Consider the following 14,590-nt stretch of genomic DNA (forward strand, 5'->3'; position numbering starts at 1 on the left):
CCAAGATGGGCATTAAATTTAACATTTACGTTTGCCAAATTTCCATGAACAATTCCAATTATTTGATCTATTGGGTCATTAGTAATTCTTTTGTCACAGATTGCTAAACTTATTGGTGAATTAATTCCTTTCATATATGTAGATTTAATTAAGACTTGTATAGTACTAATATGAATCCATCCAATTTTAGATCTTTTTTGTTGATCCTTAATTTTCTCAATCTGTTTACTCAATTCTTTATTATTTATCAAAGCTATTTCAAGTTCTCCATTGGCAGATTTTATTTTTATAGGAGCTTCAAGTTGAATTTTTCCATAGTATATTATATTTTTTCTGTTAAAAACTTCTTTTAAAAGATTTTGTTTATTAAAATTTTCATTTGATTTGAGATTTAATTCTGTTTTGAGAACAGCCTGCTTTTCATTATCTAATAAAGCAGTTAATCTATAATAATCAGATTCTTCTGTTAATTCTAAACTTTCTAAATAATTCATAATTGAAAGACTAGAATGAAGATGTACCTTTCTGGAGAAAAACTTCCTTTATTCAGTATATTTTACATAAGGGGTTTTTATCTCCAGAGAGGAGATTGTAGATACTAACTCCAGAGGGGAGTTTAGAACTATTTTTCCCTAAGGGGATTCTTCCTCAGACTATAGAATCGCCTCGGCAGCTTCCTCCTTGTTCTCCTAGCATATGAGTACTCTTAGCCTCCTGCTTCCTATTGTCTGATGCCTTTACAATTGCCTAAGCAGCCTATTTATAATAGTTGGGTTTGATGGACAATTCCCATCCTTACCCTTCTTATGACGTCATTGCTTACGTCATTGTTTGTTCTCTTTCACCAGCTACATTGTTGGTGCTCTATGACCTAAGTGCTTACGTCACTATGCAATAATGTTGAGAGATGCTTCAGATGTGCTGTCCTCTTCTTTTATCATGTGACCGTCAGATGTATTGTCTTCTTCCTTCATCATGTGAGTTGATTCCGTTTCATTATTGCTTTCTTCAGATAACTCTGAGGCACATAGCTGGCACTTGTGGTCTTCTCTGTCTTTTATCAAATAGCAGAGATTCCTCTTTATCCCTTCAGGGAGCTTTTCTAAAAGTCCAGATAAGTTGTAGAATGCTGATTCAAATTCTACCAAGAGTTTCATCTCTCTTTCTTCAATTTCTTTTCTTTTACTGGACACAAGCAGAGTATTTCTACTTTTATAATTAATCCTTGTGTGAGATTCCTTCGTTATTTTTTGAGTTCTTTCAAAGACCCTTGCTAATGTGCTGGCTAGCCTTCCTTCATGACTGTAAATTGTTAAATCTTGAATTTGATCAATTGGTTGAAAATTTCCTGGGAAGACGGACATGAATATTACTTGGTGTGCTGGAACCAAGCATTCTTCTTCTTCATTAAAAATAGGTTGACTGTTTGTAAATTTTAGGGATATATCCCTTGGATTTACATTGTCAATCATATTTTTAAATCTCTTTACTGCATCAACGAATCCTGCAGAAAACTCACTAATAATTTTTAGATCATTAAAAATTAAGATTGTATCAATTAATCCATACTGGAAAAACTGATAGGTGTCAAATGGGGAAGCATCTGGAAATATAACCAGCTTTGTTAGCTGTTCTTTGGCAACAGGATAATATCCCAAAATTGCCCTTTTTTCGTCAGTCCAATTCAGGACTATGTTAAGGGTTTCTCTGAGATTAGATCTACAGACCCTTTTCTTTTCTTTGATTTCAGCCCTTGTAGGAATGTTTCTTATTATCCCTGTTCTCTGGGTTTGAATTGGAGCTTTATCTGCTCTTTTTAGGGTTTGTTCTGGATGGAGAGCTTCATATTCCTTGAAGAATTTCTTTGCCTCTTCCAGTGTTAGGAACCCTCCTTTATGAATTATCTTTGACTGGTGTGTGAATGGTGCTGCTTTTTTCCAGGCATCATATACTCCTTTCATGGGGCCATTATAAATTACATAATATTTTTTATCTTGGGTGGATTTTTTAATGATTTCAGCAATTGTTTTATTTTCTGAAATTTTTTCTTCACCTGATTTGTCCACCATGCTTAGCTGGCTGAACTCTGATGTTTCTGCTTGTTGTGTTGATTTCATTGCTTCGATGGCCTTCTTGAGGGATTGGATCTGTGTCCTTATTTGCTGACAATGCTTGCATTTTTCGAGCTCTTGCTCATATTTTTGAATTTCTTGATCTAATGCGTTGTAGACGAACTCCATTCTCTTGTTAATGTATCTGCAATAACATTTTTGTCACCCTTAATATATTCAATTTTTATTGGATATTGTAACAAAAATAATTGCCATCTTACCAATCGTCCATGATTATAATCAACTTTTAAATTATATCGTATGAAACCTGTTAGGTAGCTTGAATCTGTCCTTAATGTAAATTCTCTTGGTAGTAAATCAATTTTCCATTTCTTAAGAGATTTAATTGCTGCTAGAGTTTCCTTTTCATGAGTGGTATATCTCTGTTCTGTTGGAGTAAAAGTCCCTGAAATATACCTGCAAAGTAATTCCTTTAGGGAATCTTTAGAATCTAGTGATTCTTTTCCTTGTTCCAAACTTTTTATAGCTTTCTTAGCTTTTAGACATCCTGACCAGGTCATGTCTGAAGCATCTGTTTCTACTATTAAGTAGTCATTTTCTTCTGGAATATAAAGTTCTGGAAGTTTTTCACATAATTCTTTAATCCTTTGAATTTGTATACTATCTTTTTCATCCCATTTCCATTCTTTTTTAGTACTTATTTTTGGAAATAAGCTTTTAGTGTATTCTGTTATATTCTTTAAAAATCCTTGATCAGAAATATAATTTATACATCCTAAAAATCTTTGTAATTGTTTTCTATCTTCTATTTTATTAGGAAATAAATTTACCTTTTCTAGGACATTTGGTTGAAGTTTTAGCTTTCCTTGAGTAGATAGAATTAATCCAAGAAACTCTATTTCTTGTTTTGCTATTCTTGCTTTCTTTTTGCTAAGAACTAATCCTTTTTCTTTACATCTTTCTAAAACTATTAATAATTTTTGAAGATGATATTCTCTATCCTGTTTTGTAAAAATTAGTATATCATCAATATACACTAAAACAAATTCATTTAACTCTTTTAGATTTTCTTCCATAAATCTTTGGTAAATACCTGGGGCTTGTTTTAATCCGAATGGTAATACATTCCATTCATAGAGTAACACACTTGTTGATTCTTTTGTTGGGCAAGTAAAAGCAGTTAATTTCTTTGTTTCTTCGTCTAAACGAAGCTGCCAATATCCTGATTTTGCATCAAGAGATGAAAACCAAGTTGCTCCTTTGATTTTTTCTAAAATAGAATCTTTTTTTGGAAGTTTATGAGCATCACCAATAGTTGCTTCATTCATCTTCTTATAGTTAATAACCATTCTTCGTTTTCCCCTTTTAATTTCATTATTGTTTTCGACATAAAAGACTGGAGCCGCATGAGGACTTTTACTTAATCTTATAATTCCTTTTTCCAAAAGATCTCTACATTCTAATGAAAACTCTTCTCTATCTCTTGCGGAATAAGGAATTTTATTTGGAACATTTATCTCTTTTGTAGGATCTTTTAATTTAATACTTACTAATTCGTTATTTGTATTTTTAACATCTAAAGGATTTTCAGCACAAATTTCATCCAAAAGTTCTTCTATCTTTATTTCAAGACTATTTTTTGGGATATTTATCTGAAAGTATAAATTTAAATAACATGTCTCTAATATAGAAAATATTTTAAATTTTAAGATCTTATCTATAGTGGTAGTTGGTATTTTTATACGTTTTGATTTTTGATTTATTGAAGAATCGTGTGGTGCTTTTAAAACTATATATGTTAATTCTTGAATGAATGGATGATATAGCTTTAAAAAATTATTTCCTATGATAAAATCCATTCCAGAGTCTAACATATATATAGATGGAACAATGAACCTATAATTTTGAATAAAAATTTCAACCATCTCTGCTTTTTGGTTAATTTTATGTATTGATTTGTCAGCTATTCTAACTCTTAATGGTTTCTTTAATTTTTTCCAATCAAGTTTTATATTTGAACTAGCAAAGCATTGCGTTGCTCCAGAATCTATGAAAGCATTTATAAACTTTTCTGTTATTTTTATAGTAATAAATGTAGCATTATTACTCAGTCTCTGAGTCTGTTTCCGAGACATATTCAAAAATATAGTCTAAGTTATCATCAAATTCTTCTAATCGTTCCATGAAACAGGACTTAGCAATTTCTATTTTAGTAAGATCCTTTTTATCCTTCTTTTTCGGACATTCATTTGCATAGTGTCCTTCTTCTTGGCAATACCAACACTTACAATTTTCTTTTTTATTCGGGCAATAATCACTTTTTTGTCTTTTGTTTTTATTGTTATTTCTTTTTCTAAAATACCTCTTTTTTCTCCAGTTTGGATAGTATTTTCTTTTTCTAAATTGATATTTTCTTTTTCTTTGAAAATTTTTATTAAGACCATATTTTTGAGGTATCTCTTCATTATTCTGACAGCAAATTCTAATTATATTTGCAAATCTTTTTTGAGTTGCTTCTTGCATACAACGTTCTTTTATTTCCTCTCTTATTGCAGAGGTTGCTCCACCAAAATTATTTTCAATTGTTCCTCTATTTATTTCTCTTATAAATCTTCCCATAATAAATTCATTAGCAGGATATGGAAGTTTTGTTATATACATACTAAGATAATGATTTTTATCTTCTTCTTTTAATTTGTAATAATGTATTCTATATTCACATATATAAGACTCCACATTACATAGATCATATATCTGAATGTTAGCTAAATGATTTTTTGCTTCTTGATATTCTTTATTATAGACTTCTTGTTTATGATCTATAATATTTTTTCCAAAAAATTCTTTATATAGAATCATCATTATATATAATATCTTATCATAAGCTGTTGTTTTTGTTGCTAATTCTTCTATTATTTGGTTTTCTATTGATGTCATATAATCTCTTATAGCTCCTTTAGTGTGAAACCCTATGTAATTCCAAATATCTCTTCCAGATAATTCATTAAGTTTTGGATTAGTAAAGGCTTCTAATAAGAAGGAATTCAACCAGTTTTCGAAAATTTCTTTTTCATTCTTTTTACAGTCTAAATCGAGCATTCTTTCCCTTTCCATTTCCTGGATTTTAGGAACGTATTTTGATGGTGTTTTTGTATATTTTGAATCTTTATTTATAAATCCTTTTTTAAAAACATAATTATCAAAACCTATTTCCCATTTAAATTGAGATTGATTATCCCTAGATGTTCCAGCTTCATTTTTTACTTGTATTGGAATTGCTGGTTCTTCGTCACTTGAATAATCTAGGATGTGTTCTTCATTTTCTATATTTTCAGAATTTACTAATTCTTCTTCTATCTGAAATCCATGTTCCATAATATTATTTTCTTGAGCCATTTTTAATTGTTTAAAAAGCATTGTAACTTCTTCTAATTTTTCTTCAATATTCATAATTTTAGTGGTGGTTTTACTTTTAAATCTGTTATGTTGATTATATTTTGAAATTTTTCTTCTTTGGGATTTTCTTTTTCCTTATTTCTTTGAAATTTTATAGATACTAATATTTCTTCAAGCATATCTACTATAGAATTTAATTGTGGGTTAAAAGTATGATAAAGATGTGGGGAATCATTTCCATGGTAACATTTCTTAGAAATTCCGTGTGAAAAATAAGTTTTTTCAGGTTTTTGAAGTCCTTCAATAAAACTTATAGTAAAATAAAGATTTTGAGAAAAATCATTTTGTATTGATTTTAAGAATTCGGTGTCATTACAGTTAACATTAGTTAAAATCATTAATTTTTGATCTATTAATTTTGATAACTTAATTATTTCTTCTCTTAAATCTTCTAATTTACTTTTTTCCATTAAGTGACGTTTTTCTTTGTGAAGAGTCACGATTTTAAATAAAAAGTGTAATTTTAAAAAATGTGGTTTAAGTAAACAAATCTTTAAATCTGTACAAATTTAGATCTGTACCATATAATTTTCTTTTTATGAATTATCTCTCGTGTAGGGCACAGAACGTACACTAATTATATTAATTTGCGCTTCTTGATATTATTTATCTTCCTTATTTATTCTACAACATGTACTAACCTAAATGCCCTTATCTTGAGTCCCGAACCGATGGTAAGGTAGCCATGTTTGGGATTTGAATTACGGAATTACCTGGCGTGCTGTTTACTTTGGTGGCGCCTCTGTTTGTGACTTTGTGTTGAGGATTTGAAGAAAGAAGAAGAAAAATGATACCTCAGCAGTGGGCATCTCCCTGTGGAAACCAATGCACCAATAAATACGCTGCCCTCACTCAAATTCCTTGTTTGTATCTCTTTTCTCTACTCATTCAATATACTCTTTCTTATCTATTGAATTTGTTGTTTTTTTATTTCTTATTCTTTGATTTTTGGTGTTTGGTGTTTTAGTTCAATTGTTACGGACCGTTGCTTATTACTCCCCAATTAGAACAACCTTTTGGAATAAAAATCTGGATTTACCCTGAATGGATTTACTTATCGTAGTTGATACTCATAAGTAGTATCAGTAGAGTGATACAAACATATCCTTCAGTAATCAATATGGTTTCCTTAGATTATATTGGTGAGTTTCGATTTTGGAGGGAAAAGAAGGGGACCCAAGGGTTTGAACTTTGTGGAATAAAATAGACAAAGTTTTACCCATCAAGCTCTTTCCTTCCCTTGAAAATTGAAATTCATATACACTTAGGGGAGCTAAAGTACCCCCATTCAATGCACTAAGTGCGCCTCATTTTCGGATTGTTGGGATAATCTAGGACATTGTTCATTCATGTTATGCTTTTAGGAAATTCCCATCGAATGGACCATTTTGTGACCTTATTATGGCTATGCAAGTTTTCTGATGTATGCTTATTAATCAATTTGTTTGTTGTGTAAGTTTTGGTTCTCACATAGCGTAAGCATTGCTTGTGTTATTGTAGGGCGGGTATTCTGCAAAAAGGGTTGCGACTCGGATGGAGAAACGTGGGAGGAATGTGAGATAATTTTGCTGCATTATTTAATTTTCGTTACGAAAGGAAACATTGAAAAAATATTTTCTTCTCAAAATGTAGGCATTATTAATTGCAGTTCATTGTGATTTTGCATCATGCTAGCACAGTAGTGAATGTGCTTTTGTAATTTTCTATTCTTAATGTATTGTTTAAAAATAACTCTAAAATTTGTTTAGGTTTAATTATCTAGGCTTTGCCTTTGGAATAAGTTAATATTGGACTTTAAATTGATTTTACAACAGCTAAACCACTTTTGCGAAAAGAAGTAAGACTAGTGATAATTTATGCAATTGAAGTAACACAAAATGCATATAAACGGGCTGGGTCTTACCATACATTATGGGTTGCCTGATAATGCAAGAAACGTTGATGTGAGAGTTTGGCATTTCAAACTCTGAATCTGTTTTGTCAATGGTGCAAGAACTAGGTTCTCATGTACAATTGATCGTGTATTTGTTAACCAGGTTTGGAGGATTGTAATCAAATGTGTTTCAAGGACCCTGTACTAAAGGACCAGCAGTGGAGTGCTTATATCGATCGTTCTCCTGGAGCTGCTAGTTATTCAGAGGTATTTTCTGTCTTGTCACATTTCAAGATTCCATTTTAATGAACAATACCTGCAACTTGGTTGGATGCTGGTTTGGTATATTGTAACTGAGTTTTCCTTTGATGAGTTCTTTCACTTAATTTTTCTACACGTTTCATTGAAAATTCCAACAAATGTATGCAGGGAAAGGTGAATTTTCCCAATAGGAGGGAAAGCCAAAAGTCTTTTGTAAATAGAAACTGCCAAGTGCCAATCGGTTAACTTGTAGCTTTTTAATGGCTTAAAATTAATCATGGAATTGCTGTGTTTTCAAATTAATGATGGTGTATCCCTTCATGTACAGGACTGTTTCCGTGCTTGTGTTTCTGGATGCGGTTATAAGGTCAGGTTGATTTAATAAACTAAATCTTGGTTAAATTGTTATATTTCTACCTAGCCTCCCCTTCTTTCAGATAAAAGTAGGGCCCTTAGGCTCAGAATCTTTTGAAAATGGGTTCTTTTATCTCGGTTTAACCTGATATTTCTTCAGTAATAGTTAATTCTTTTCTTCCTCATTGTTTTTCTTATTATTTTATGTATTCAGCATAAAAGCTGTGAGAAACTGAATGTGTTATATCCCCTCTTCAAAAATCATTCAGTATCGTTTATAAAGATAAGATTGTAATTTATAGTCTCGAGATTTGGCCTGCATGATGTATCACTGATATTTTGTTCTCCAAATTGCTTTTAAGTAGTTTTTCCATACATCAACTTTTACATGTAATAATTTGATTTTATATCTTGCATGTGGCAGTTTGAGGTTGTAACAGAAGAGGTGGATAAAGTTTGTCCCAACAGACCACCCAAGCCTGCCCCAGTTCAGAAGCCGAAGCCACAACCCATAGAACCCGTTGACCCACCTGAAGAGATGCCTGGCACTTCTGCATAGTGGAAATTGATGAACAAACCTAACCATTCTTTTTATACTTACAAGATACATATTTGTAGGATTTTGTGTTTTGATCTTACATCCTACACCACATCAGCATGATTAAGGTTCTTTTTGGGGAAACAACGTAAAATGCTTTTGCCCTTTTTACCTTAGAGATAGTAGAAGCCGAAAGCAAGGAATCCGGAAAATTTTGGTAGTTGGAACTGAGAACATGGTGAATGGCAGGAGGTTTATCTAAAGAACATTTTGCATTCTTTTTCATCTGGCCAAATGAATAGTAGATTTGCCTTTGCCACCATACTGGCATTTTCAATCTCCTAAATTGGTTACTTCCATTTCATATGTTATATATTAGCCCCTTTTGACAACACCATTGTTCTTCACTTCTTATAGCAACTTGATCACTATTAATGGATTCTTCACTAGTGCGATTTGAATTTGGAAGAAACATGCATAAAAAGTTACTTAATTGGATCCTTATATGATCTTATTATTTTATGATAATTCACTTTGACTTCTTTTATTTATGTAATAACTTGCTGAATATAATACCACTTTGCCTTCCGCTAGCCATAACAATTCTTTCACGCCTTACCCCTCTTATAAGTTTCCTTCATATTTCAAGCATGACACAGGTTATGCAGCCCAATATGAAACTACCACTGGTAGTCTGGTATTTGGGTATTGCTTAAAAGTCTTGAATTCTACAAAGTAGCGTTTTTTTTGAAGTATTGGGAGATTGGAACTTAATATCATGTTTGTCAGTCCAGAGATTGGTATTAAAACTTCAGTCTCTGTTCTTAAAATTTTAGTATTTGAGTACCTCCAAAAGTAGGAGTGAACACCCAACCCGATCCCTATCATTTTCCTTGATGAACATCGCGACTCTTGTCCAAAAAAAAGGGACAAATCAGTCACTGTCCCATACTTCCGTGAGACGTCATGGTCCTTCCGTCATCTCCCCTAACCAAAACAGACAAAAATTGTCTACGTATCAGTTAACATTGCTGATGTGGAGGTTAACACTCTGTTAAGTTTCACGTTGGCCATTAGAGAATGGACAGGGGTCGATCTGTCCCGTTTTAGAAACATAAAACTACGTCGTTTTTGGGTTTCAATCCATGTTGGGGTCGATCTGTCCCACTTTAGAAACCTAAAACTACGTCGTTTTTGGGCTTCAATCCATGTTCCATTAGGAAATGGACAGGGGTCGATCTGTCCCGCTTTAGAAACCAAAACTTTACAAATTCACCACAATAATTCTTATTTTGCAAATTCACCACAATAATTCTTATTTCATTCATTATCAAAAGTGTTTTTCACAACTCAACTCTAGGAAATAACAAAATTCAGCTATCAAAATTCTACACACTTGCTTTGAACAAGCTTGCAATTACAACCCTACCAAGAAATGCTAACAAATTAAACTCATACCTAATACATCTACTTTCATCCATTTTTAATTTACACTTATCTAGCTGATCTTCCAAACCAATTAATCTTTCCTCCAACTCATTAACTTTGTTATCCACCACATAACTATGACCTTCCAATCGATTCTGCTTCTGCTTTGATGCCCCAATTGAGACAACCTTGTTATCATCCTCACCACATGAAGTAACATAATCATCTAACCATGCAAAGAAGTTGCAATGCCATTTTTCAGTCTACGAAAATGTTTAACATTTGTTAGCATCTATGGAATAGAAATTGAAAACAAAAAATTAGCTAAACCCTAAACAACTATCTTGAAGTATGGACAGCGAAAGAATAATCTGTCTGAATCTTTCCACCGTCTCTTACATGAATAAAATTGCATAAGAACCACAATAACAAATTGGGATAACCCATTTCTTTTTCCTCGGAGCTCCAACACTCCGACTAGAATTCAAGCTTCAGCCTGAATCGTCTCTACTTCGTCGGTTTGATGATGAACAACGCTCTCCACTACCAATCATGGTCTCCTAGGATTTGTAATTGCCCTAGAAAACCCTAAAAAACCCTAAAAATTCTAAAAACCTAATAAAACCCTAAAAATCCTAAAAAATCCAAAAAACCAAAAAAAAATCCTAGAAAACCTTAAAAAACTCTAGAAAACCCTAGAAAAACCTAAAAAACCCTAAAAACCCTAGAAGGAGAAGAGTGAGAGATTAGCTGCGTGGAATCACTTTCAAACCATTTTGTTTCAGTGAAGACCAAAAACGACGTAGTTTTGGTTTCTAAAGCGGGACAGATTGATCCCTGTCCATTCCCTAATGGAACATGGATTGAAACCTAAAAAAGACGTAGTTTTAGGTTTCTAAAGCGGGACAGATCGACCCCTGTCCATTCCCTAATGGACAACGTGGAACTTAACAGAGTCTTAACTTCCACATCAGCAACGTTAACTGGACGTAAGCAATTTCCATCTGTTTTGGTCAGGTAAGATGGCGGAGGACCGTGACGTCTCACGGAAGTATGGGACAGGGACCGATTTGTCCCTTTTTTTTTGGACAAGGGTTGCGATGTCCATTGAGAAGCAACGTTAACTGGACGTAGGCAATTTCCATCTGTTTTGGTCAGGGAAGATGGCAGAGGACCGCGACGTCTCACGGAAGTATGGGACAGGGACCGATTTGTCCCTTTTTTTTAGACAAGGGTTGCGATGTCCATTGAGAAAAATGACAGGAACCGGATTGGATGTTCACTCCCAAAAGTAGGGATTGAAATTTTTAGGGATGGAAACCGAAACTTTAATAACATTTTATACCTAAAATACCTTCATTTTAATTAATTAATTTCAAATTTACTCTTTGTGCAAATTAAATTAGAACTTCATTCTTATTTTAATCTGTCTCCCACTCTACACCAAACACAATACTAAAATTTATTTCAGTCTTTGTCTTAGTCTCAGGCTCTCTTTCAAATACGACCTAATAAAAAAGGTAGGGAATGATCCTTCATGGTCTTTATTATTTTAGACTTTCGCAGAGATAAAGGACCATGGCCAAGCCTCAACATCTATTGATACTGCTAGGCTTTGTTGTTGATATTGCTAGCTAATAGTTTGTTTAGGAATCACATTATTATGTTCAGTAATACACCTTTAAGGATTTAATAAAGGACCCCATGCAAAAATTTAATGACTAGAAGGACTTCTTAGTTTTAAGTCAATAAGAGGAATGATGCATTTCAGCTAAATTCTCAGCCACCAGAATAAAAAAAATTGTAGTTATCCTTTATAACATTTTCTGCCAAGGATATGCCTTTTCTAGTTTTCTTGTCCATTAAATGGGACACAGGCAAACAAAACTGACTACTAGGGTAAACAAAAAAAATTTAATTCATGCTTCTATTACATGTAACATTATCAAAAGTGGATTCTTATGAAGAAAACCCAGCAAATATGCTTGTCTGGGAAGAATCTATTCAGTTTTCTTGTTTAGCTTTCTCTTCATTCGGCTGAAAGGTCCAACCGTTCTATCCATAATGTACATGTAGATGACCTGGCTCCAAGATTTGTAGCATTCTAGATTATCATAATACTCTGGTGCAATCTCCTTCACCTTGTGAAGCTTGTTTCCAGGGATTCTTGGAAAATCATGGTGTTCGTTATGGTAGCCAACATGCCAGGTGAAAAAGTTCAGAGGTCCATAGTAAGAGTATGTCTCTTGTTCCGGATGGAAGACATAGTGCTCCGAAATGAAGTGACCGGAAATTGGATGCATCCCACCACCAACAAATGTGGAAAGTATCAGATATCCAAGGGATTTCCAGCTCCAGAAGTAAACCATTGCTGCATCAAGGGCTATCTGAACAGTGAAGTTAATGAATTCCCAGGTACCCGGAGGTTTCGGCTTGAGAAACAGTGGTCTGAGGGCATAAAAGAAGAGCTGTAAAAACACCCAAATGGTCTTTGCAAAAATATTCGTCACAACACGTCCTTCTGCGATGCTAGGGATATCCATATCAATGCCATCTACACCCTGGAAGCGGTGGTGCTCCAAGTGATACTTCTGGAAAGTTACAGACATCGGTACACCGATCGGGAGGTTGGCGAAAATTCCAAGCCATCGGTTTAAGCTAGGAGTTTGGAAGGCCAGATTGTGACTAAGCTCGTGGATAGCCAAGAAGAGGTTGTGGTTGAGAAATGAGCCAAAAAAGTATGCTACTGCCAATATCAACCACCAGCTGGAATCATAAAGCACAATGCCAGCACCAAGCTGAAGCGAAACCACCAGAGCGATCTGCAAGAACATGATTTCAATCACATTAACACATACCCTACACAATCATTAAACTTGCAGATGCAGAGAACCTTAATCATGCATTGCATACTGATATATGGTCAAGAAAGAAACATGTAAGATATCATCAAATGGATCTATTAATTGCATGAATCATTCAATTGAACCGGTTAATCGCATTTCATCTAACCTAATAATAAGGAGTTTAGATCCAATGGTTCCTGAACAATGCAATATACAAATTGTAATCTCGGATCCACAAGAATAAACGCATCATAATAACGAAAAGAAGCAATGCCGGGTAAAAAGAAAGAACCTTGAAGAGAGCGGTGTAATCAGGGCCAAAAAGCTCCTTGATTTGAGGGTACTTGGAGAGGATCAAACGACGTCGTGAGGCATGGGGTTCGTCGGTGTATGACCAGAAGAAATCTCCGGCCATAACAACACCGTCCCGATCTACCAGTTCTCGTTGTTCTCTGCCGTCACCTCCTTTCCCCATTTTATTTTTATTTATTTAATTGTTTTTTGTGTTTTTTTTGCGTATGAGATGTGATGTGAAAGTGTTATCTGTTTTATGTCGCTGTGTGAGTTTTAGTTTATTGGATGAGAGACTCACACAGTCACACACCTCACATGGAAACCGAATAAACGCGACAAATATTTATTTGTTTGGGTAACCGTTACGGACACCGCACACACCGAAAGTTAGAATAGGGAATGGCCATTCACTGGTTATTATCGCTTTGACCCACCGTCTTCTTTGCTTTGCTTTGCTAATTCAAGTCCTTCATTTTTGTCACTTGTCACACGTATTAGCCATTTTACTATTGTTAGCTTTAGATGTGTCCATGAATGCGGAGGGTAGAATAAACAATAACGGGCAAAACATGTCAGCCAAGCAAATTGAGATGGTTGAATTTGAATCATGAAACCGGTTCAACCGAATTTATCAACAAAAAAAGGGAGTGATAAACATAAACTCATTGGAGCTGATTAGAAGATGGATAAGGACAGCACAAGACAGGCTGGATACACTTACGTTACAGGTTTGAGCAAACTGTGGGCTTAAATTTCAAAACCAGAGCCCACTAAGCAGCTACTAACAATTCTTAAAAAGGTTGCTGTGCCTGTGAGTTCACGAGGGAGAATTAATTTGAATGTGATTAGTTGAAGAGTTGGAGGTGGCAAATAGAAGAGAATTAGTTGTTCCTGTGGTTGGAATATTAATAAATAGAAAAAAGGACAAATAGGTCCTGATCTTTTCCCCTGCGGACATTTTCGTTCCTAACCATTTTAAAATACTTTTAAGTCCATAACTTTCACAAAATTTGAACGAATCGGTCCCTGACGAAGGCATTTGGACAGAAGAACTGATCCATCCAAGTTTTATGAAGATTAAAGACTTAAAAGTATTTTTCAACGGTCAAAGACAAAAATGTCCGCAGAATAAAAGATCTGGGACTATTTGTCCTTTTCTCTATTAAATAAAAAAAGAATTCCAACGAGAAGAAAAAATTAAAATTGAAATGAATCCCTGACCTATGAGTCATGTAATTCTTCATTTTAACATATGCAAATTAACTTGCTAAATTTTGGGAAAAGTAAACATGCAGGAGGTCAATATTTTAAAAAAAATAATTAGTATTAAGTTAAATATAAAATAAATATATTTTTTCTGAAATTTAGACTATTTTTTAAATCATTAAAACTTGTGGTTGATTAACCAAATCTAAAAGAAATTTTTTTCCAAAAAAAAAGTATGAGCTATTGAGCTAATAATAGTTTA

The 14,590-nt window shown here is 33.6% G+C and overlaps 2 protein-coding genes across 2 annotated transcripts; one reads left to right on the forward strand and one right to left on the reverse strand.

The window, feature by feature from the left end:
* The first annotated feature begins 6,092 nt into the window (after positions 1-6,092).
* Positions 6,093-9,096, forward strand: LOC112785058 (uncharacterized). The gene is made up of 5 exons (XM_025828464.3): positions 6,093-6,391; positions 7,029-7,082; positions 7,565-7,668; positions 7,991-8,029; positions 8,441-9,096. The coding sequence occupies exons 1-5, from the start codon at positions 6,316-6,318 to the stop codon at positions 8,573-8,575; spliced, it is 408 nt and encodes a 135-aa protein (XP_025684249.1). The 5' UTR covers positions 6,093-6,315; the 3' UTR covers positions 8,576-9,096.
* Positions 9,097-11,774: 2,678 nt separating this feature from the next.
* LOC112785025 (sphingolipid delta(4)-desaturase DES1-like) lies at positions 11,775-13,746 on the reverse strand. The gene is made up of 2 exons (XM_025828430.2): positions 13,121-13,746; positions 11,775-12,804 (listed from the first exon to the last, which is right to left on the reverse strand). Exons 1-2 carry the CDS (start codon positions 13,301-13,303, stop codon positions 11,983-11,985), a joined length of 1,005 nt encoding a protein of 334 aa, XP_025684215.1. The 5' UTR covers positions 13,304-13,746; the 3' UTR covers positions 11,775-11,982.
* Positions 13,747-14,590: the final 844 nt, after the last annotated feature.

Source organism: Arachis hypogaea, chromosome 20 (genome assembly GCF_003086295.3).
Source record: "Arachis hypogaea cultivar Tifrunner chromosome 20, arahy.Tifrunner.gnm2.J5K5, whole genome shotgun sequence".
Taxonomy (NCBI): Eukaryota; Viridiplantae; Streptophyta; class Magnoliopsida; order Fabales; family Fabaceae; genus Arachis; species Arachis hypogaea.